At 36.2% G+C, this 25,111-nt stretch overlaps 1 protein-coding gene across 24 annotated transcripts in view; it reads left to right on the forward strand.

Annotated features, from left to right (window-relative positions):
* RAPGEF6 (Rap guanine nucleotide exchange factor 6) overlaps nt 1–25,111 on the forward strand; it is a 200,200-nt gene that overhangs the window by 153,681 nt on the left and 21,408 nt on the right. For 9 of the 24 annotated variants that reach the window (XM_070571181.1, XM_070571198.1, XM_070571177.1 and 6 more), the window contains 4 exons: nt 6,207–6,447; nt 8,097–8,480; nt 15,857–16,068; nt 20,163–20,286. In XM_070571181.1, the coding sequence (XP_070427282.1) occupies nt 6,207–6,447; nt 8,097–8,480; nt 15,857–16,068; nt 20,163–20,286 (961 nt within the window). Of the gene's footprint in view, nt 1–1,260; nt 1,276–6,206; nt 6,448–8,096; nt 8,481–15,856; nt 16,069–20,162; nt 20,287–22,711; nt 22,736–25,111 lie in introns of all 24 variants that reach the window. The other 15 variants (XM_070571179.1, XM_070571173.1, XM_070571193.1 and 12 more) reach the window with 3 other exon arrangements.

The following is a 25,111-nucleotide window of genomic DNA, read 5'->3' on the forward strand; positions in this document are numbered from 1 at the left end:
AGTCATTTGGCAAAGAAGAAATGTGGTTTGCAGAGTTTCAGCCCCATCATGACAAGGCCAAGTGGGTCAGGAGCCTAAAGACAATAACTTAATAATTGCCAGTGTCCAGTTTTCAAGGCATAATTATAAACCTCTTCTAGCCTCTTGTTCTGCCATTCTCCCCATTGTCACCTCATCCATCTTTCCTGAGTGTAGCATGTACCTTCAGAACTCTTTCTTTGTCCATACTGTTTGCCTCCTGTGTTGTCCTCTCCCTGCGTATGTCATGAAATTTTTCTTACTCCTCAGTGCTGAATTCAAATGTTACCTCATCTGGGAAACCCAGGTCCCTCTGCTGCAGAATCAGTCCCTCTTTTTCCAGAAAACTCTAGCACATTTTCGTTGTCTCTCTGTTGCTTGTCATGTAAGCACCATGGGAATTTATTTCCATGTCTGTATGTATGTGTTCCACAGCGATCCTTCTTACACTATACTCACAAATAAAATATTTTCACTCTACCAAAAGCACAAACTAAATATGCATCCTTTCGTGACTAGTGTTTAGGGACATGATTTATAGATTGACTGATTTCTATGTCTGTCCTTTTGCCATAGGTATATGCAGAAGTGGGGCTGAGGGAGTAAGGGGTAGGTTTTAAGGAGAGGAGAGAGAGAAGTAAACTGGGGATTTTGCTGGGGGAACAAGGGGAAGAGGTTGGAATCATTGAAATTTAGACACTGGAAGCCCCGTGGCACTTAAAGTCAGATCTCTGGAGAGGAGGTGCTGCTCAGCTTGATTTCAGATTGATTGCATAATTCTCTCATTGAAAACATGTTTAAAGAGCTGAAGATGCACTTTTAAAATCTATTCAGAGAATATCAGTCTGCAGCCTGTGTCCATACCAGCAATATAAGTGAACACATATAAGATAGGTATTTAACTTATATGTTATAGTTTTAAACCCCAAAATGTGCAACTTTATGAAAGACTTTTTATAGTGCCATTTTATGTTGAATAAGATATTCATTACCAATTCCCAATTCAGCTCCTTAAATTATATATGACAGCACTGAATTTTAGGTTAGCTGTGTATGTCACGTATGTATATTGCAATACATATATAACATCAACTGGGTTTGATTAACATATTAATGTTGATCTCAGCCATGTTTATACTGCATGTTTAAGTTATTAGAAAGTGGGGACAAAGCTACAGACCTGTTAGTTTGCTTTTGATTACTGACTTTTTTATGGTTTTGCTTTGTTTTTGCTGCGTACAGCTGTTGGTTTTTACTGTAAGTATCTTGATTGTATTCATTCTAGTGCTTAGATTTGTTTGCAGCATTTTATTAGTTTTTGAAAGTCAAATGATATAGAATTCAATGAAGTAGGAAGCAGAACTTTTCTATTCACTTATAAGGTTGCCGGTATAAACTGGTGTGTACTCTTTTAGTCATTTTCTTTGAATATATGTTTTTATACTCATAGAATCAGAGTATACATACTATTCTATAACTTCTGAAAAGTTTTTTGGAATTTTTGACCTAATACGAGATGAAGCCTAGAAGAATTTGGAGTGTGGCTAAAAGGATTTTGAAATTGAAGTTTTCTGAGTCTGCGTGTGGAACTTTTGGCTTACTCTTTTTCATTTTAAAGGCACAAGCCTTTTATTTGATTTCTTTTTCTTTTTTTTTTTTTCTTTCTTTGAGAAAGATTAGCCCTGAGCTAACTGCTGCCAGTCCTCCTCTTTTTTCTGAGGAAGACTGACCCTGAACTAACATCCGTGCCCATCTTCCTCTGCTTTATACGTGGGACGCCTGTCACAGCATAGCGTGAGAGGCAGTGCCATGTCCGCACCCAGGATCCAAACCGACGAACCCTGGGCTGCCAAAGCGGAACATGCGCACTTAACTGCTCCGCCACCGGACCAACCCTGATTTCTTAAACTTTGAGTAAACTTTAAATTTTTTTCTGCATTGCAAGTCTGAGTTATTTTACTCCATTTCTTAGAATTAACAGTTGTTCGTTTAATTGTATATTCTTCCAGAAGTTTCTGTGTAGGAAAAAAAATGTCTATACCATTCCCTTCACCCCAAATGATATGCTGTACTTCTCCTCCACTTAGCCCATTTTGCTTAGCAATATACCTTGAGTACTTTTCTGTATCGAGATGTATTGTTCTACCAAAATTTTTTAAGCAGCTGATAGTGTTAACATTTAACCAGTCCCCTTTCAATGGACATTTACAGTGTTGCCTACACCTCTGTGTTTACCTATCTTTACATGTTTTATGTTTGCATTATTATTATATTTTAAATTTTGTTAAAAATTTTATGGAAATTTGTTTCCCCTCCTGATATATAAGTACCTACAAAATATCGTCTGTTTTGCCTCTTGGCCTACAAACTTAAAATATTTACTGTCGGACTCTCTATGTAACAAGTTCGCCAATCCTTGATCTGTACTGTTATACAACTACCCTGTGTTTTCTTTATGACGCTTTTCGCTATACGGGTTGTCTTATTTACTTACTTTTCTGTCTTTCCTTGTACCACCCGTTACTCTCTTGAATATAAGCAAATCCCTGAGAGCAGAGACTTTGTCCATCTCATTTATTACTGTATCTTCATCACCTCAACACTGTTGACACATAACAAGCACTCCATAAATATTTGTTCATCAGTTAACAATTTAAAGCAGAATGAAAAGGTAGTCTTTGGGGATTTTTTTAGGATTGTCTTAAATACCTAAAATATTCTCCCATTGTTAGTGTAATCTTAGGGTCAATACCTGCATCCTTCAGGTATTTCATTATTTAATTTTACTCATGCAAGATTATAGTTGGCACTCTAGAAATTTTGCCTTTGGGTTGAAAGTCCAGATATCTGAGATTCCTGTTCATGAATTCATTTACCTTTTATATAAGAATTTTATTAATAAAGTATGAATCATAAAACTAATAAATGCTGTACTCCTCCAAGATTCTTTTTAAATGTCTGTTTTGCCCTATGGGATTATATTTTTATGTGCATTCTACCTCCTTACCTAAAATTTGAAATGATTAGATCATTTTTCCTTCTTGATTCAACTTTCTACTAACCTTATATTTACCATTCATCTAATCAATTAACATTTGAGTGTCTGCCATGTGCCAAGTATTATGTTTGGCATATATGATATTCTCCCTCTAGCAACAAACATATTTGTAAAGAATATGTATGTATTATGTATGTAGCAATTCTAAAATAAAAAAGGAGGTTTACACTGATATTAGTGCAGAGAAATTTTTTCCTCTGATGTCTCTCAAATGGATTTCCAAATTGGCACTTATTACCTTGGCAGACTCATCAGGGTTTGGGTTATGGAGTGCCCTTTGGATAATCTCATGTGTGGATCTGATCTAGAGGTACCCTTTTATGATGCCTGAATCCCTCTGATGTTACTTTATAGCAGTTTGTCCTTTGCATGGGACATAATGGCTTTAACAGAGTATCACTTTTTTACACTGTTTAGCAAGATACACAACTCTGTTCCTTCCCAGATGATGTTATATTATGTATGTTGGCAGCAAGAGAAGAGAAAATGAAATGTGTGAAAATTCTCAGTCTATCTTTGTGAATAAATTTCTCTGAAGAAATTAATAAAAGGGATCAGAACATCTCCCTATTCCTTCAAGATCAGCGAGGCCTGCTGGCTGAGGCTCAGCCTCCAAAGTTCCAGTAAACAGATCCAATTCTAGAGCTCCAGACCACTAAGACCTAATTTTGTAAAGAGGGTAGAAACAGTAGAGGTAACAATGTGTTGTTTAAACTTTTGTAGAGTTAAAAGAGATAATGAAACCCTTTTGTCCAGTATCTCTCTTGGCAAACTGAAATTTTCGTCTGCTTGCAGTCATTTTCTAGCCTAGGGTAGAGAAGCCTCTCTGATTTTGGTGAATCATAAAACAGTCTCACCTTAAGCCTTGTAGATTTAGAAACCTGATGATGATAGCAGCACCCTAAGAATTGACTCATTGCAGAGAACTATGAACAAGAGGCATTTGGTGGCTCAAATATTTGCATGCATCAAGAAAAGAGAATTTGGTGCATACATCTTACAAAAGGGGCTTGACTAGATGAAGCATTCTGCTTGCAACTTGACAGTGGACCTGCAACATTCAACATCTGTTGACTAAGACAACTCCTCCCTGGAATTGTTTTCACATATATTCAGTTGAATCTTCCAGTCCTGGGAGTCAATCAGCCTCAAGGGTGAGACCAGAGTGAGGGGGTGGGGGAGTGTACCTTATTCTGTGAAATTATTTCCAACCACATCAATTTCATTACTGTCTTCTTTCCTTTAGCCAGAATTATACCACAGATGGTTTTGAGACAAATTTTTAATTTTTCTTTTTCTATAAAAGTTAACAATTTATAAATGGTAAGAAGGTAATGCTAGACAAACGGTATACAATTACTTGAGCCACCAAACTCTACCCAATCCACCCCAACTTCAGTCATCACACACAAAAAAGTCTACAGTAGTACATTTTCCTAATTTTAAAAAAGAGAAAAAAATTTGTAATGAAAAATTCATGCTGCCAGATCACTTTTCACTTACATTTAATTCTATTAAAAATTAGCCCACTGTCATCATATTGAACATTGTTCTGAAAGTTTTAGAACAATGCTGTATGACAAGAAAATGAAATAGAAGAAGGGGAGAAAATATCATTATCTATATGTGCTTATCTTGAGGTGGAATTTATCTACTAATAGCAGAAACCACAGAGGCCAAGTCTGAAATTTAACCACATGAATATTTAAAATTTTCCTGCATTAAAATAAGTAAATAGAATATAAAAACTGAAAACACATGGCACTTTATAGTAGACTAAGTGTTGGTAATTAGTATAATTCAGTAGGAAAAAGCACAAAGAATACTAAAAGATAGTTTTGAAAAGAAGGATATTGATGGTTCATTAAACTAGTGCATCTCACTAGTAGCCAAAGAAGTGAAATATAAAATAATGACATGGTTTTGGAGGAAGGAAAAGCATAGGGCTTTCAAAATGGAAAAAAAAAATTTAACATTTAATGCACAGTTTTGATAAGAGTATGACTAAAATTGCTCTTTTACACTGGGATTATAAAATATTATAACCTCTCTGGAGAACAGTTTGGGATTGTATTTCAAAAACCTAAAAATATGCATGCCATCTACCTCAGCATTTCTCTTTTGGATTTTCTCCAATGCAGAAATAATCAGATTGCCTGCAAAAATTTATCTAGTGGGGAGGTCGGGGATTGTTTATTATAATGATATTTATGATAAAAGAAAACAGTATGCAGCCTAAATGTCCATCATTAAGGATTTGGATAATTAAAAAATATAAGGTACATATTATCGAGTCCTTTGCCTCCGTTAAAAATTATTTTGGGGGCTGGCCCCGTGGCTGAGTGGTTAAGTTAGCGCGCTCTGCTGCAGGCGGCCCAGTGTTTTGTTGGTTCAAATCCTGGGCGCGGACATGGCACTTCTCATCAAACCACGCTGAGGCAGGGTCCCACATGCCACAACTAGAAGGACCCACAACAAAGAATATATAACTATGTACTGGGGGGCTTTGGGGAGAAAAAGAAAAAAAATTAAATCTTTATAAAAAAAACTATAACAATATTTTTTAAAAAATTATGTTGTAGAAAAAAATTTTTTTAAAGATTTTATTTTTCCTTTTTCTCCCCAAAGCCCCCTGGTACATAATTGCATACTTGTAGTTGTGGTTCCTTCTAGTCGTGGCATGTAGGATGCTACACGTCAGCATGGCTTGATGAGTGGTGCCATGTCCTGGCCCAGGATCCCAACCGGAGAATCCCCAGGCCACCAAAGCAGAGCACTCAAACTTAACCACTTGGCCACGGGGCTGGCCCCTGTAGGAAAATTTTTAATGACATCAAAATGTTTATAGTAAATGAAAAAAACTGTGGATTCCAAATTGTATGGATGTATCTGACCCTAATTTTTATCATTTTGTTTGTGTTTTTCTGTGAACATGTATTAGTATTTTGTCACCTGAAAAGATAAGATAAATTTATTTATCAATAAATGCAACAGTTGATGTCTGTTAACCTCCTTAAATAGAAATTTATTTTTCACTGTTTAGAGGGATCATTGTGTTCCAAATTACTTTTTGAAGAGTTTAAAAGTAATTTTCTCAAAAATAACAAGGCACATTTTTGTATTTATATAGATATTCCTGATCAAGTTATAAGAGTTTTCAAAGCAGATCAACAGAGTTGCTACATTATCATCAGTAAAGACACCACAGCTAAAGAAGTTGTTTGTCATGCTGTTCATGAATTTGGTTTGTCTGGTGCATCTGACACATATTCTCTCTGTGAAGTTTCTGTTACTCCTGAGGGTGTTATAAAACAGCGAAGACTTCCGGACCAGTTCTCCAAATTGGCTGATAGAATTCAGCTCAATGGAAGGTGAATGTGCTTATTAGTGAATGTACTTACTTCTAGATGCGTTTTTGAAGATTCTGTGTTAAAACAGATATTTTGAGTAGAAACATGTTTTAGGACCACTGAGTTCTCTCTAAAATTAAAGTAGGATTTCTCTTTTATCAGCTTTTTTGTCTCCATAACCATGTAAATGTAATCTTGGAGTGTTAGCACTCCAAGGGCTGCCCAAAAGTGGGAGAAGGAAAGGGAGGACAACTGGTAAAATATTTTAGCCCTCCTGCTAAAATAAAGCCATAGAACCACTCATGTAGTCAGATCCCTGTTTTAAGTTTTCCTTTTATGAATATGCAGGAAAATGTTTAAATTTTTGTGCTCTGAAAATTGATCAAGTAGAACATTTTTTGAGTGGTACATTTGTTCTTTACTCTGGTGATTTTCTCTGAGAATAGTGTAATCTTTTTAGTGAGCCTAGATTCACACAGAGAAGGAGATCCTTGGAAACCTTAAAATGACTGCCCATCACAGTAGCCATTAAGAGAGAGAGGCTTATCTCTGCTTTGCTGGCTATACATAGTGATTAAGAGCATAGACCACAGAGCCAGAGTACCCAAAATCAAATCCCAACTCTGGCTTTGTGGCCTTAGGCATGTTATTTAGTTTCTCTGTGCCTGAATTTCCTCATCAGTAAAATGAGGGTAGTGATAATAGAACCTACCTTACGGGAATGTTGTAAATATTAAGTGAGTTGTTAAATATAACACAGTCTATAAATGTTAGATATAATTTTATCATCTATAGTATAATGAGTCTCAAAAGTATTATTTATGGTATTCTCTTGGGCACGTGGACAGTAAAAAGGCTGAAGAAGAAGAGATGTAGTTCCTTGACAGTAAAAAATAGATGGAGACAAACTTAGGCTTAGATCAAGCTGTATATTAGAAAAGAATGAATTAAAAGCTACATGTGATATATTACCTTTTCTCCCTAGCGACAACCCTGTGCAAGATATTTCATAATTGTGAAACCTGTCTCTTAGCTTTTAAGAGCTGTAGAATTGTCGATCTAAAAAGAAGAAAGAAAAATGGTCTTTTTTATGATTGCTGATCCATGCAGTTTGCTGGAACAAGGTTTTTGTATTTAACAAGGGAGAAATCATTAGTGGAAGAGTTTCCCGTCCTTTATGGCTTTTATTCTTCTTTGCTTCTCTTAGAAATTTAGAATTAAAGAAGGAAATGAGTTCAGTAACAAGTCCTGAATAGAGATGTAAACAGTCTTGATTCAGGTGTTTATTCATGCTGTCCGTGAACAAATATTTATATAGCACCTACTCTGTGTCAGATACCCTCATAGAGCCATCAGACAGCTTTTATCCTCAAGAATATATGCACGATTGTTGACACATTGTGTGAGTAGTTTAATAAAATGATTAAGTTCATAGCATAATCAACATTATTTTTACTCTTTAAAATAATAGATGTCACATAGCAGAATAATGGACAACATCTTTAAAGTCGTCTTGTTTAAAATGGTAATTTTCCATATCATCTGTAAGTGAATATTCTAACATCTTGGCAACGTTATTACCAATATAATGATATTTTGACAACAATAACAAAGAGCAAAAGTGCTCTTATAAATGTGAATCACTTACAAAACAATTTTTTTCCTTTTAGGTATTATTTAAAAAATAACATGGAGACAGAAACCTTATGTTCAGATGAAGATGCTCAAGAACTAGTTAAGGAAAGCCAATTATCCATGCTTCAGCTAAGTACCATTGAGGTGGCCACTCAGCTGTCAATGAGGGACTTTGATTTGTTTCGTAATATTGAGCCTACTGAATACATTGATGACCTTTTTAAGTTAGATTCCAAAACAGGAAATACTCATTTGAAAGAGTTTGAGGACATTGTAAACCAAGAGACATTCTGGGTTGCCACAGAGATTTTAACTGAATCAAATCAACTCAAACGAATGAAGCTTATTAAGCATTTTATTAAAATTGCACTTCATTGTCGAGAATGTAAGAACTTCAATTCCATGTTTGCAGTAATCAGGTAAGTTTGTACAAATATTTGTGTATGGCTTTGTCATGATATTAGACCTGATATTAGATGTTCTGCTTAGGTATTAAATGACTAGGAGAAGAAAAGTTCAGTTAATATATTTTTATTAAAGTATTGTTAGAGTTAACATTTTCCATTCTGGTGATACTACCTTTTCCTCTTTTTTGTTTCTTCCATCTTTTTATCAGTTAGACTTTTTTTTGGTGAATATGGGTTATTGCCTTCCCATTTTTCTTCCTTTCTCCCTCTTTGATGGATGTGCCCTCTTTTGATGTGTGCCCAACAGCTGGTCTTTATCATAAGACTTCTGTACTCTGCATCTTTCAGAACCTGCCTCACTGTGATTTGGCGCTGAAAAATCTGTAGAGGAGTATTGAATAGAGATTAACAGAGTTACCTTTAGAATCAGCTGCACCTGTGTTTGAATCCTGCCTCTCCTGTGTAGTAGCAGTGTGTCAATAGAAAATTAAAGACTAAATTTCTCATCTGTAAAATGCAGGAATTACACCACCTACCTCACAGTTTTTAACAGCTGGGTCTAAAATGGGTAATAAAGATGCCATTGATGAACACTTGGAAGGCTAGAAATTGAAACTATTTGTACAGGAAGTATGGAGTACAGAATTTGAAAATAGGGTCAATTTTGGAGTAGTCCATGAAGAAAATTGATTGACACCAAGAGGGATCTCTGTATGAAAAGAGAGTGTAGAAAGAAAATGGTAGAGGGCTAAAAACCTTACCTAGGGACCATTCTCATTGTGGGGGTAAAGAAGAGAGTCTCTAGCCAGAGAGATGGAGGATCAATACAAGAAATGGTAGAACATCACGGTTATAATATTGTCATTAAAGCCAAGGAGAGAGAGTGATTTGAGAGAAGGTGGTGGACAGTAGCCCCAAGACACGGTTATAAGGATGGCCTGGGATTTGGTTAAGAAGCTTTGCTTTGGTTAAGAGGTTTGTTTTGTTATAAGGAACAGTTTATTATACACATTTTCAGTACTTTGTGTAAAGTTAATTGCTTGGTATTCATATCTTAAATTTTATATTAAAATATGTCAAAGAATATAAAGGACATTTTAACTTTTCAGCAGAGATGACACAGATGAATCAGTTCTGCCTGGAATTAAATAGTGTATTTTATTTTGTTGAGTTCTCTTTTTCTCTTAGTTTAGCTAAAGGTTTGTCAATCTGTTTATCATTTCAAAAAGCCAGTTCTTAGTTTCATAGACCTTCTCTGTAGTTCTTCTGGCATCTATTTTGTTTATTTCTGCTCTGATCTTTGTTACTTTTTTTTTTTTCTCCTAACTTTGGGCTGAGTTTCTTCTTTTTCCAGTTCTTTGATGTGTAAAATTAGGTAACTTATTTGAGATCTGTTTCTTAATGTAGGCATTTATTACTTCAAACATCCATCATGGAACTGCTTTTGCAGCATCCCATGGGTTTTGGTATGTTGCAGATCCATTTTCCTTTATTTAGAGATTTTTTTATTTCCCTTTTGATTTTTTCTTTGACTCATTGGTTATTCAGGGATGTGTTGTTTAATTTGCACATATTTGTAGATTTTCTAGTTTTCCTCTTGTTAATTCCTAGTTTCACATCATTGTGGTCAGAAGAGATACTTGGTATGATTTCAGTCATCTTAAATTTGCTAAGACTTGTTTTGTGGCTTGTCTTATGATCTGTCCTGGAGAATGTTCATGCGTGCTTGAGAAGAATGTGTATTCTACTGATGTTGGATGAGATGACCTGTATATGTCTATTAGGTCCGTTGGTTCTAAAGTATGGGTTTAAGTTCAACATTTCCTTGTTGACTTTCTGTCTGGATGATCTGTCCATTGCTGACAGTGGGATCTTGAAGTCCCCTACTATTGTGTTGCTGTCTACTTCTCCCTTCAGGTCTGTTAAGTATTTGCTTAATATATTTAGGTGCTCCAATGTTGGGTGCATTTATTTATGATTGTTACATCTTCTTGATGAATTGACCTCTTTATAATGACCTTCTTTGTTTCTTATTGCCGTTTTTGGCTTAAAGTCTATTTCTGTCTGATATAAATATAGTTCCTCCTCCTCTCTTTTGGTTTCCACTTGCATGGAATATCTTTTTCCATTGCTTAACTTTGAGCCTAGGTGTGTCCTTTCAGCTGAAATGAGTCTCTTGTAGGCAGCATATAATTGGGTCTTGGTTTTCTTATCCATTCAGCCACTCTGTGCAGAATGATTGGAGAATTTGTTGCATTGACATTGGGTAATTATTGATGTGTAAGGACTTACTAGTACTGTCTTATTAATTGTTTTCTGGCTGCTTTGCAATTCTCTGGTTCCCTTTATACTCTCGTGCTGCGTTCCTTTATGAATTGGTGATTTTCCGTGATGGTCTGCTCTGATTCCCTTTTCTTTATCTTTTGTGAGTCTACTATAGGTTTTTGCTTTGTGGTTATCATGAGACTTACATGAAATATCTTATAACAATCTATTGGATGCTGATGACAACTACAATCATGTACAAAACTCTACCCTTTGCTCCCCCTCTTTTATGTTTTTAAAGTCACCGTTTGCCTTTTTTTATATTGCGTATTCATTTACAAATTATAGCAGCTATGGTTATTTTTGATACTCTTGTCCTTTAACCTTTATACTCTAAGTGATTAACCCACCATCATATTACAGTATTGAGAGTTTTCTAATTTTAATTATGTATTTACCTTTATCAGAATGTTACGTATTTTCATATGTCTTCATGTTACTATTAGCATCATTTCATTTCAGTTTGAAAAATTATTTTCAGTATTTCTTTTAAGTCAGGTCTAGTGGTGATGGATTCCCTCAACTTTTGTTTTTCTGGGAAAGTTCTCCATCATTTCTCTAGGATAACTGCCAGATAGAATATTCTTGATTGGCAATTTTTTTTCTCTCAACGCTTTGAATATATCATCCCACTCTCTCCTGGCTTTCTGCTGAGAAATCTGCTGATAGTTTGATGGGGGTTACTTTGTAGGTTATAGTCTTTTTTTCTCTTGGTGCTTTTAGAATGCTCTCATTTTTGACAGTTTTATTATAATGTGTCTTGGAGAAAATTGTTTGTGACTGAAATAATGCAGTGATCTATTAGCTTCATGAACTTGGATGTCCAGATATCTTTCCAGGTTTGGAAAGTTCTCAGCCATATTTCTTTTTTTATTTTAAGGATTGGCACCTGAGCTAACAACTGTTGCCTATCTTTTTTTTTTTTCTTTTTCTCCCCAAATCCCTCCAGTACATAGTTGTATATATTTTTTTAGTTGCAGGTCCTTCTTCTTGTGGGTCCTTCTAGTTGTGGCACGTGGGATGCTGCCTCAGCATGGCCTGATGAGCAGTGCCATGTCTGTGCCCAGGATCCGAACCAGTGAATCCCTGGGCCACCAAGGCAGAGCATGTGAACTTAACCACTCAGCCATGGGGCCAGCCCCTCAACTGTATTTCTTTAAACAGGCTTTCTGCCCCCTTCTCCCTCTCTTGTTCTTCTAGAACTCCAGTGATTCAGATATTGGGGGTTTTTTTTTATGGTTTCCATAGATCACATAGGCTTTTTCACTCTTTTTCATTCTTTTTCTCTTCCTCCTTAGACTGGGTTATTTCAAAGTTCCTATCCTCTATTCCACTGATTCTTTCCTGTCTTTGGTCTACTCTGATGTTGATGCTCTCTCTTATAATTTTCATTTCATTCATTGACTTCTTCAGCTCCAGAGTATCTGTTGGGTTCTTTTTTGTGATTTCTGTATCTTTGTTACATTTCTCATGTTTATCATTATTTTCCCAATTTCACTGAATTGTCTTACTGTGGTTTTTTGTAACTCATTGAGTTTCCTTAAAACACCTATGTTGAATTCTTTATTCAGGTAAATCGTCAATCTCCATGTCTTGGGTTTGGTTACTGAAAGATTATTATGAACTTTTGGTGATGTCATGTTCCTTGATTTTTCATGCTACTTGGAGTTTTGCATTGCCTCTTTCTGCGTTTGAAGTAGCAATCACCTCCAGTTTTTACTAGCTGCCTTCAGGGTAAAACCAAAAAAACCTTTCAATAGTTTCACTTTAGATTCTGAGACTTTCTCAAGCATTGTATGGATACACCTACTCCATGATTCTCATTCCTTCTTGTGGGAGAATTCTGAAGCTTGTATGTCTTCTCTTGATGCTACAGTGCACCATGTCAGCAGCTGATAGCCTCTTTTGTTTTCCTGAAGGTGATGCTGCAGCTCAAGTTTGTGGTTTCTCCTTTGTCCACAGACTCTGGCCTGTTTTCTGTGCATTCTCCCTCTCTACCAGAGCTTGCTCTTGGGACCTCACACAGAGAGCCCAGCAGCAGAGTTTGGGGAGGTATGGGTTTGGTACATGGTGTACCACAGGTGCCCATGGGACAGTAGGGGTATCTCTGGGTGAGATTTTCCCCATGGCTCCTGGGTGGGCTTCCTCTTGGAGTCCAGAGCAGTCAGCAGGAACTGTGCCCCTTTAATGCCCTCCAGATATTTTACATGCCACTCTCCTGATCTGGTTCCTCTTCCTAATCCTGGAGCTCCCACTTTAATGCTCTAGATGCTGTGAGCGAGAAAGGAGTGTTTTTGGCAGTGTCCCACACAGCTGGGAAAACCAGGCATTCACTTACCCACTTTCCTTTTCCTCTGTGGGAGAGAAATCACAGACTGTCTAGTTTAGCCCTGAGCTGTACCACCTTGGGGGAGGGGTAATGCCAGCAAAATCAAGGTGTTCCTTTTATCTACTCTAGTGTATCCAAACTTTTTTTTTTGTTTTATTTCACTCCAGTGGAGTGTTGGAACTTCTCTAGAAACCTGGACTTCCACAAAGCCTCTCTTGTTTGTAGGTGACCACCCAAGTCAGCGTTCTGCAGGCATTCCCAGACCACAGCTGAGAGGGGTTAGAACAACTTCATAGCCTCCTGTAGGCTCCACAGCCAGTTCCGAAGTCTGTCTGCCTATTACCCACTACACTGGTGGGCAAGGCTCCTCCCAGGTTCCTTGGCATGTGGTGGTTGGTCCCACAACTCCTGCAGAGGCACTTCTGTTCATGGATAGGTGCCAAATTTTTGTTGATGGTGTGGGAGGATAAAACAAGGGACTTCTTATGCTGCCATGATGCTGACATCACTCTCCAGTCATTTCTTAATTGAAGTTTGTTTTCTAGTCATTTCTTAAAGAAGGGCTTGTGGGAATTATATTTCCTGAGCATATTCATAGTGTCTTACTGTTGCCTTCATACTTCAGTGACAGTTTGTCTGTCTTTAAAATTCTTGTCTCATGTGTTATTTCTTGGGCACTTCATAGGCAGTGGCTCCACAATTAACATTTTCTGTAGCTGTTCAAGTTTCTGAGATTACTCCTCAGATTCTTTCCTTATCTCTGTAGTCATCTATCTTTGCCTGGATGTTTCTACATTCTTTTAGTTGTGTATCAGATTCTCTGGAACTTTGGTGGGTGCCTGTTCAATCTGTAGACTCAATCTCTTTTTGGAAAGTTTTCTTAAATTGTACCTTTGAATATTTTTTCAGTTCTATTATTTTTGTTTCCTTCTTCAAGGATACCAATTACACAGATTTTAGATCTCCTTGTCTTTCGTACCCATTATTTTTTCTCTAGTCCTTTTCAACTCTGTCCATTTCCATTGATTGCTTTTTTTAATCTTTTCTTCCATGTCACTTGCACAAGCTTTTAGCAGTATCTTTATTTTCTTTATGTAGATTCCAGTGTGGACTTCATTTTTGTGTTGGTTTTTTCTTCCATTTCTTTTCTGAACTTTACTAGTTTTTTTTTCTAAACTTCTCTTACCATATTTTCCCTAATCTCTTATATTACTGCTTTAAGCTCTTTATTTACTTTATTGACTCATTTGAAATCATGGTTATGTAGTTGGTTACTCCTAGTTTTTATTTGATTGTTGGCAATATTTTTCTGCTTTATGTTCTTCACCTATTTGTTTTTCCTTGTAGCAGCTTGTTATAGATCCTGTGTTCATTCCTTCTTTTTGAATGAGAGGAGTTTTTCTGTTCCAACTATTTGCAGGAGGTACGTGTGGAAGAGGAGCCAAGGCAATATTCCAGGCTAGCAGGAATTGAGCTTCTGTGTGAATTGTTTCACCTTTTCCTCTTTTCAACAAATGGAGATTGACAGCTCTAGGGCTGCTTACAATTCAGTTTCCCCCTTCTATCCTGTCTCATTGTTAAACTGCTTCTCACCAAGATGTTATATCACTGTGTGTACTGTTTTAATCTTACTTTCCCTATGGACTCTGTTGTGGTGTTCCACATAGGGGATTGCTGTTTTTGCCTTCAGGGTGAGTAACCTGCTTTGGAGAACTGTGCTTTACCAGCTTTCATTGAGATCTTCAGCTGCAGACATCCTTTTTCAGCATTTTGCGTACTCCTGTTTGACCTTGGCTACTTTTTGGCAGCCTTTCTGATGTGTTTAGGAGTTACAGATATCTCTTGGTTTCAGCGGAGATGAAATTTGCATTTCTTTTATTCATCCTTGTAGTTGTTTGGGATGATTTCTGAGAAGCAAAGGGAACAAAGATACCTTAACTCCACATCTTGAAATTAGAAGTCAAGAGAAAATTAAATACAGTGGTGTAGGTAAAAATCAGGTGGCTGAGAATAAAAGAGGGATTAACTGGTAAGAAAACTGAGGCACTGTATATGCCCTCCTCTAATCTGACAGCCTGCCTATGGGTGCTAGTGTAGAAGGAAAGAGGAGTTGCAGCCTAATTGGCATAGATTATTTTTCAAGTTAGGGCTGAATTGTTTAAAATCCTGTGGAAAGGAGACATTGTATATATAGAGGCCTGAGGGACAAGATTAGAACCTGGGCATATGGAAGGTTTGGAATCAGGGACATGAGTGGACAAAATCTCAGAGGAAGAGGCTGGTTCAGTCCCAGAACGTGCCTCGGTTGTTATATAACAGTTGTGCTCAGCATTACTGAAATAGCTTTTAAACAGATACTGTCCCATGAAGCTATTTCTAAGTAAAATGAATAAAAACACTATGATACTTGAAGGGTTTTTTTTTTTAAAGTTAAATGTCTATTTTATGGAATTATTATATTTGTCACTTACATGCAAACTATAAAATAAAGACCATGGGTGTACAAGTAATGCAGTTCCTCTGAAGGAAGTTTTCCTTGTTTTAAGATCAAGAAGTCCCTTTTATTTATTTATTTATTTATTTCATGGTTATCTTCTGTTTATTTCAACACATTGAAATGTGTCCTTGCTTATTTTAGCTTTATTAGAGAAATTTGGTGTATACCGATTTACTGACCTGAATCCTCTCTTTTCCTTACTTCCCTTTTTAATATTTTCATTCTAATCTATGGCAGTGGCTTGAACCTGTCTTCTGTTGCACGACTCAGAGGTACTTGGGAAAAGTTACCTAGCAAATATGAGAAACACCTTCAAGATCTGCAAGACCTTTTTGATCCATCTAGAAACATGGCAAAGTACAGAAATGTTCTAAGTAGTCAAAGCATGCAGCCTCCAATTATTCCACTCTACCCTGTGGTCAAGAAAGATATGACATTTCTACATGAAGGTATTTAAAAGTTACTTGAAAATCAGCCTATTTAGCTTCAGCTAATTCTATAAAATTGTGATTTATTAGATGTAATATATTTTTCAGCTTAATGATTATGTCACTTTCCCCAGTTAAACGCAGCAAGTTTTAGGAATCCAAAACCCACATTGACAAGAAGATATTTAGGCATTTACCATATGCATTCAAACATAAACTTGACTACACCAGGATCAGACTGTTTGATCGTATTTGTTGTTTTATTTAGTAATATTTTTCATTCCAGCTTTTTTTTACTGAATTACTTAACATATACAGAAAAGTGCCCCAAAAATGTGAATAAATTAATGAATTATGACAAAGCAAATACCCACGTAACCAACATCCAGGCCAAAAATAAAACATTACCAGGTTCCCAGGAGCCCCACTCATGCCCCTTCCAAATTACCACCCTCGTTCTCTTCCCCAAAGGTAACTTCTGTCCTGAATTCTAAGACTGTAGTTTAGTTTTACCCATTCTTGAACTTTCTATAAATAGAATCACAGAGTTTGTTTGTTTTGTTATGTTTTGGTTTGGCTTTTGGCTTTAGTCAACATTACATTTGTGAGATTCTTCCATGTTTTTGAGTGTAGCTATACTTCATTTCAAAACTATTTAGTATTCTGTTACATGAATGCAATTCAATAGATTTATCCATTCTCTTGATGAACATTTGATAGTTTGCACTGTTCACCTATTGTGAGTAAAGCTGCTGTGAGTATTCTTGCACATACCTCTTTTGGTGCAGGTACATTTTTGTTCCATATAATTCGGGGTGGAATTTATGGGTCCTTATATTCGTATAATCAACTTTAGAAAACAATTTGGCATTATCTACTAAGCAGTGGAACACTGGCAGTGTTATCAGAGTTCTCATTGTTCCTCGTCCTCACCAATACCTGGTAAATTCATTCTTTCTATTTTTACCCATTCCAGTAGTGGTGTGGTTTAATCTGCATTTACCTGATTACTAATGAAATGGAGCACCTTTTATATATTTGTTCTCTTTTGTCAATTATCAGTTTGAGTTTCTTGCCTTTTCTTATTGTTAGTTTGTCTCTTTAATAGATATACATATATTTTTTTAATTTGTTTATTTTATTTTTTATTTTTTTTGCTGAGGAAGATTAGCCCTGAGCTAACATCTGTGCCAGTCTTCTTCCACTTTATATGTGGGATGCCACCACAGCACGGCTGACGAGTGATAGAGGTCTGCACCCAGGATCTAAACCCACAAATCTGGGCCGCCAAAGCAAAGTATGCCAAACTTAACCACTACAACATGGGCTCAACCCCTCATGTTCATTCTTAAGGCATAATTTGATTGGCATTTATCTTCTTTCAACATTTTTAGATAACATTTCATTGTCTCCTGGCTTCCATTGTTAATGCTGAAAGTTCACTGTCAGCCTTAATTGCCATTCCTTTGACTATATTCTACCCTTTTTCTGAGAGCTACTTTATAATTTTCTCTTTATCTCTGTTTTTCTCTAGTTTTGCTATGATGTCATTAGGTGTGACAGTTTGGTTTTTGTTTTAATTATGACGTGTTTATAGGAATTATTGAAACCTGTGTTTTGATATTTTTCATGAGTTTTGTAAAATTCTCAGTCATTCTGTCTTCAAGTGTTTTATCTGACCTCATCTGACCTCTCCTGTAGGGATTTTCTTTTCACTTCTGTTAGACCTGATCACTGCCCCTATTGTCTCTTTTTTGTGTTTCTCTTTTCTGTGTTTCTCACCTTTTTGTCTCACCATGCTTTAGTCTGAGTATTTTCTTCCAACCTATTGCCCAATTCATTAATTCTCTCTTCAACTATGTCTAATTTACTGTTAAATTTATCAGTGAATTCCTAATTTCACTTGTGTTTTTTCAGTTTTACAGTTTACATTTGTTTATCTTTTTATCTTTGTCTTCTCTGCCAGGGTTCTCAGTGCTGTTTTTTATATCTTGGCACATACTCAACATAGTTATTATAAGGTCTCTCTCTTATAACTCCATAATCTAGATCCTTTGTGGGTCCCTTTCTGTTGTCTTTTTTCTTTTTCTCTTGCATTTCAATCATGTCGTCTTTTCTCCTGATAGCCCTAGTTATTTTTGACCAAATGGATATTGTATATAGAAAATTACAGAAACAGGAGCTGGCCCAGTGGCATACTGGTTAAGATCGCATGCTCCACTTTGGCAGCCTGGGGTCTGAGGTTTCAGATCCTGGGTGCAGACCTACACACCGCTCATTAACCCATGCTGTGGCAGCATCCTACATACAAAATAGAGGAAGATTGGCACGGATGTTAGCTCAGGGCCAATATTCCTCACCCAAAAAAAAAATTACAGAAATATTCAGAGGTTTCAGATGATGTTCCATTCCTCCAGAGAGAATTAAAGCTTGCTTCTACCAGGCAGCTAGGAGTGCTAACAATCCAAAATCACCTTAATCCATTTTCACATTTTGAAATAATTTAACACTGAGCTTTTATCCCAGTCCACATTCAGTTCATCCTTAGTCCTAGGATACAGCCCTTTAGGGTACCAACCCAAAGCACTGGAGGTTTACCTAGACTTTAGTTGTTTTCCTCTAACCTCTGAAGTCAGGGTGGCACTATTCAGTTTTTCTGTTCATCATCCCTCTTTTCTGAAATCAGCAGTTGTCCCTAGGGCCAAGCACTGGGAAATGCTAACTCTAACCCTAACCTGCCCCAGATCTTCATTCTTCCAGATTTTCACTGCCTTGATAGCTTTTTGATGCCTTAGAACATTTTTTCTATTTTTGTCCAACTTTCTATTTGTTCTCAGCAAGGTTGTTCTAAGTAGCTAGTCTTATTGCCCCCTCTTTCATTATCACTTCTTTTTCATAAGGAAATGTTATGATAGGCTTCAAAGATATTTTTCTGACATGCTCCTTCAAAACATGTTTATGTGATTTGAAAATATTTTTAGTGATTGTTTTGTTTCCAGCTCTTGTCGAGACCCTGAATAATTCATATGTTCAATGTATAGGTGCTGTTTACTATGAGAAGGGAGACCACCATATGTTCCAGGCCCATATGGTTCTAAAATTTGTCTTCAGGGACTCGGAGTTCTACAGAGGCATCTTAACAGTTACCATGAGAGAGAAATGGGGTCACACTATTTGTTAAAGACAGTTGTGGGAAAAAAACACAACACTACTACAGACAATCAGATAGCCCTTTGAATATAATTTTTTACCTTGTGGTTTGAACTGGGTAAGGCAACAAATGGGCTAAGTCTGGTCTCATACCTACTCTCTTCAGAGTAGACCATTTCAAAAGTTGTGAAAATTTTCCAACAGAGAACTACTTAACAAAGCAGCAATAAAAATTATAGAACTTATAAACAAGAAAATTTGTGTTAATGATTAAAGTCATGATTGTAAATTCAGAAGGTGAATGGCAGGCAAGAAAGTGTCTACCCCAGTTGAGCCATCCACCTCTTAATTTTAACTACTTATTGCCATTTGGGAAAATAGACCTACTACTATTTAATCCCTCACCTAATCCCTACCTTTTTTTCTTCAAGAGAAGTCAGAAATTCTTGTTTTCATGGGATATCTTCTACTTCTTAAATGTTGACAACTCATTTAACAATTTTTTAAGTATTGTAAACTGAAGAAAACCTAACTGGGTTAAGCTCAAAAGTCATTGTTTGTAACCTCTGGCTAAAACCTAAGTTTTCAAGTGTTGTAACCTGCTGCCCAAAGGAACAGATGCAGCTACCTGCCTGAGAGTGGGCTGAGCATCTGGAGAGTTCAATTTGAGGAGCTGCATTTTTTAGGTGTGCCTATAACATAGTGAAATTGGTTTTAGAAGTTATGCAGTTTATCACTTTTCAGTATTCATAATCATTACTCCCATAGGAATAGAGTTCCTCCTGGTAGCTCATTCCCTGGGGGCAGAGCTGAACCATCTGTGGGTTTATCAATTCTTAAAAACAAAAGTGGCGGTTTGATGAAGAAGGTCTGATTTGTGCCTCTCAGGAGTAAAATCTTAACTTCTGCTACCTGTATATAGATATTTTAATTCTGAAAATTAAAAAATTACTTTTATTCCATAGGAAATGACTCCAAAGTAGATGGTTTAGTAAACTTTGAGAAGCTAAGAATGATTGCCAGGGAGATCCGTCAGGTTGTTCGAATGACTTCTGCTAACATGGACCCAGCTATGATGTTCCGACAGAGGTATGACATTGAAGTGTATAAAAGTGTTAGAGAGTGGCATCGAAAATGATATAATTATAATCATAATATTTATCATTTATTAACCATCTACCATTTGTTAGTGCTGTATGAAGTGCTTTACACATGTCAATTGTTGTGCTTTACAGAGTAATCCTTAAAGATAGGTGGTATTGGCCTTCCTTTTACATATGAAGAAACTGAAACTCAGACCAGTTAGGTAATGCGCCCAGGATTACATAATTTGCTGAGATTTGAACCCTAGTTCTGTATTACTTTTTTGAGTACATGGATAGTTGTGTATTGTTATTGTTACTGAGAATATCAGCTAATTTAAATGTAAGAAAATTGCTGATCTTTACTGAAGTTCTCACAGAGGACAAGTGCTTTCATCTGATTTCTCAAGTATTAGTCTGAATATTGTCTTTTATTTTTACTGAATATGTTTAAAGTTCTGTTTCTGTCTAAGTCATGCTTCATTCTTCTAAAATTCAGTCATGCATCACTTAACGAGAGGGATACATTTTGGGAAATGTGATGTTAGGTGATTTTGTCATCATGTGAACATCGTAGAGTGAACTTACACAGACCTGGATGGTATAGTCTACTACACACCTAGGCTGTGTGGTACTAATCTTATGGGACCACTGTTGTATATGCGGTTTGTCCTTGACCAAAACATCATTATGTGGTGCATGACTGTATGTAACAGAGACTTCCTCAAGTTATATAAAACTTATAGGAAGTATGTTGTCAAGCTGTTCCCAGTGATTTTTGTAGTTTTCAGGGCAAATAGCGATGAGAGTTTTAATTTTTGGTCTGATTTTCTTCTGGGCCTATATGTATAGCTTCAGTATACACAAGCTTTAAAATAATGAAATATTTATAGAGGCAGACACAATTTCTGTGGCTTAAAAAACTATAGTCTTCTAAGGAAACAAAAATATTTGGCTCTTTAAAAATCAGAGATGGAGTTTTCGTAACCAAACAGAATCAGTGTGTGTCAGGGTTGGGTTTTTGTTTTTGTTTTGGTGTGGTTAAATCACTGTTCAGGAGTCTTTGTTTTTCTAAGTAGTGGATCTGATGGTTGCTCTAGTTTAGAAATTCTCAAAGACTGGAGGAAGGAGTGTATCAGCACTCTTCTTGCCTACCCATCCTACTTCTTTCCCTGAGAATCACTCCATGTAATGAGAGATGTCATTGCTCAACAGTGTGAAAGCAGAAAACAGTAAGAACCAGGAACCAAAGCAAACCTGGAGGAGGGTTTGTTTGTTTGTTTTTTAAGTTTTTTGTTGCTGCATGTCCCTGTACAGTGGCCTCACCACTCCCTTTTGTCTTACATGGACCTCCATTTACTCATATGTGTTATCACCCTAGTTCCTGAAGACGTCATGAATTTGTGATCCTGCTAGACCAGTTAATAATATACCAAGTACCAGCTATGATTCAGAAATGAGCAAAGGAGGAAGAAACTGAGGAGGAAATTAATAAACTTGGCTGTTTTCTTGGGAATGGTCTAGGCTAAGTAGAATAAGGTATAGGGGAAAATAAAACATTTATAATTAGATTGGACTGAGCTTTTCCTGAATCAGTTTTATTTGTCAGCAAGTACTGAAATGTGCTATCTTTCTTTAAGCAAGTAATTGTCCGTTTTGGTGTTGTATATTATCTAGTGTGAACAAAGTAACCTGTTTTATTTCAACAGTAATCAGTTTGCTGACTGAAAAACAATCTTGGGCTACCCACGGCTGGAGCTTAGTGGGTGCAGGCCTGGAGTGTACTTAGGCCAGCCAGGGGGCTGGGGGAACCAGAACAAAATAAATAAATATAAATAAACAATATTTAGTCCAATTGTAGTATAAGGATATATACTACATCATAAAGATTTTGATAATATATTTTAAATTACGTTTTAAGTTGGATTTGCTGGTCAAAATTTCTTGTAAAATACGTTGTCAGAGAAATTTCTACACTTAAAATTGAAATTATAAATCTTTGTTTCTTGTAATTTCATCCTGTCACTTAAATGAGTGGCTCAAAAATCTTTCAAAAACAATGTTCAAAAGTTCTATTCCTTAATTTAAGTTTTCCTTCCTGGAAACTTTGAGTTCAGAATTCATAGTAAGTAAATGTTTTTCTTAAGCTTCTTATTAACATAAGCCTCTAGATGAGTTAGGTGTTATAAATTAAATTGGTTTAAAAGCATATTGTAGGAAATATTGGGAGAGTTTTTTCTCCTTAAGTACATATCGTAATTCATTTTACCCCTCTGCATTCTATTAATGTTGTTTTACTGTTAAGCCATCAGTTTTTCCTAGTAAAGTTTTTCTGTTCTGTCTCCATAGTTTCTCTGACTCTCAACTGTTGTCTTTTTTCTGTGCTTTCCTATTCAAACACATGCTTCAATGTTTGTGGCTCTTGCTTACAGGAAGAAGAGGTGGCGGAGTCTGGGGTAAGTGTAGAGATAAATGCAACTGGAATGAAGGTTGTGCAACTCTTAACATATACTGCATCCTTTTCATTAATGCACGCACATAAAATAGCATGCGTTCTATTAACCCTGTCAACCTACATTCCTGAAAAATGCCTTTGCTAACAAGGTGAAAGTAGTGATAGAACTAGCTTTTTTTTTTCTTTACTTTTCCATTATTGAGTCCCATAAGTCCCTTTTAGATTTTAATTTAGCAGCGTCAGTTAAATGATGACGATAATAGCAGATATTTGCTGTGTGCTTGCTATGTGCCATACACTGTTCTAAGCACTTTATGTGAATTATTTTCCACCCACCCTGTGAGATGAATACTGTTGTTCCCATGGTACAGATAGGCAAGATGGAGTCATGCAGATTCTTACAGCTCACTAATGGTGCATCCAAACCTAGGTAGTCTGATTCCAGAGTCCACGCAATTTTCTTTGATTTAAATGCCATATTTTATAAAAACAAATATATAGGTGTATAAATATGAATGAGATTTGTTTATAAAGGTTACATTTTCCAAAAAGAGGCAGCCATTATCCAAACTATACTATAAAATTGAGTTAGTAAATAATTGAAATTGAAGGTGATTTTAATTCCTCAGATCTACTAATACCATAGGACTTAGAGCGTTGATTGATTTTTTTTCCTTTTCTGATATGAAAGATTTGCTCTAAGCTAACATCTGTTGCCACTTTTCTTTTTTTGCTTGGGGAAGATTAGCCCTGAGCTACTAACATCTGTGCCAGTCTACCTCCATTTTGTATGTATGTTGCCGCCACAGTGTGACTTTGATGAGTGGTGTAGGTCTGCGCACCTTGGATCCGAACCCACGAACCTTGGCTGCGAAAGTAGAGTGCACTTGACCCAACCACTATGCCGCGTGGCTGGCCCCCCAACACTGAGTCAATTTTGTTTTAAATTCCTACCATTTTTAATTAAAGACTCCCTTATCTCTCTTAAAACCATAATAGAATCAGAAACTGCCACCTTTTGTTGTTCAGGTAGGTTCAGATATCTGCTTATACATAACTAGATACCTATTTAGAATCATAGAATATTTAGGATCTTATAAACCTTCTTTGTAAGTCCTTTCGTTCTTAGGTGAAGAAAGAGATGGTTCTTGTAGATGGATTGCGTAAGAAAAATTTTGTTATTTTAGGACTATAGCAAATCATGAAGTTAGTTGCTTTTATTACATGTAAGAAGAATTTTTTGTGAGCCACTTTAACTTGAGTCTTGTCTTATTTGTGGTCTTGTTTTCTGTTGGAACTTGATAAACTTAAATTTCCTTCTACTTTCTTCCTCCCTGCTCTGTGTGTTTCTCATGTGTTTTCTTCTATATTATACATTTGTGTCTTGGTCTTTTCCGGTTCTTCTCACTAAAAATAGAAATTGATTCCTGTCATTATTATGAAGAAGAATATTTGGTCAGTATATCTTAGTGGAAATTTGGGGTGTTTGAGTGACTTATGTAACACATTTACTGTTAATTCAGCTTTAGGGTTGTATTGTATGATGTTTGCAGACACTACATACTTTCGTTTTTACATCAGAGTGTTTTCTGCTTTGGAAGTAGCTTAGAAGATGTTTTATTGTCATTTCTCACAATGTTTTCATTTATCAGAATTTTGTATGTGTCCTAGATTGTGGATACTTCTCTTTTTTTTTCCTTTGTATGTCATCTAAGATAAAGTTATTAAATATTTCTATTAAAAAGCTCCTCAACATTGGGACTTGGTTTTGCTGCATTTCTCTGAATCCAAGTCATCATCAGTTGTTGGACACGCCAATATTTCACGTACCTGTAAGAAAAATCCCTGCAGTGCCTTCTTGCCACTGAGAATTTTTTACTTTATACTTGTTGAAAGAGCTCTTATATAAACTTAGGTATATAGTTCAATCACATAACACCCGTTTGTATTCATAAAAAGGAAAATATACATCAATTAAATTGGTTTAGGTGTTTGTAAAACTTCATACTCAGAATATGAATCTTCTGAATCACTTTTAGAGTTATTAGTTTATGGGGTTTTTTTTTTGATACACTATTGCCTTGTGTGCCATCAAATGTGTTGGTAATGCAACATTTCTTAAACCATTTTTAAAAGCAATAAAAGCTGCTGGTGCTGGTCTGTTAGGCTGGCTTTGCAAGTATTTAGAGCCAGCCTCCTTTTGACACCTGCTTTAGGAATTTTGTTGGACTTGTCAGATTCACTACCTCCTTATAATCATTTGATTCCTGGAGGTTAAAAGAGTAATTCACTGATGTAATTGGAGTTTCTTCCAAACCATTCTACATGTGTAAGCAGTGACAGCCATGTCAGTTTCTGCCTGACCAATAGCAATCGA

This window comes from Equus przewalskii, chromosome 13, assembly GCF_037783145.1.
Source record: "Equus przewalskii isolate Varuska chromosome 13, EquPr2, whole genome shotgun sequence".
Classification (NCBI taxonomy): Eukaryota; Metazoa; Chordata; class Mammalia; order Perissodactyla; family Equidae; genus Equus; species Equus przewalskii.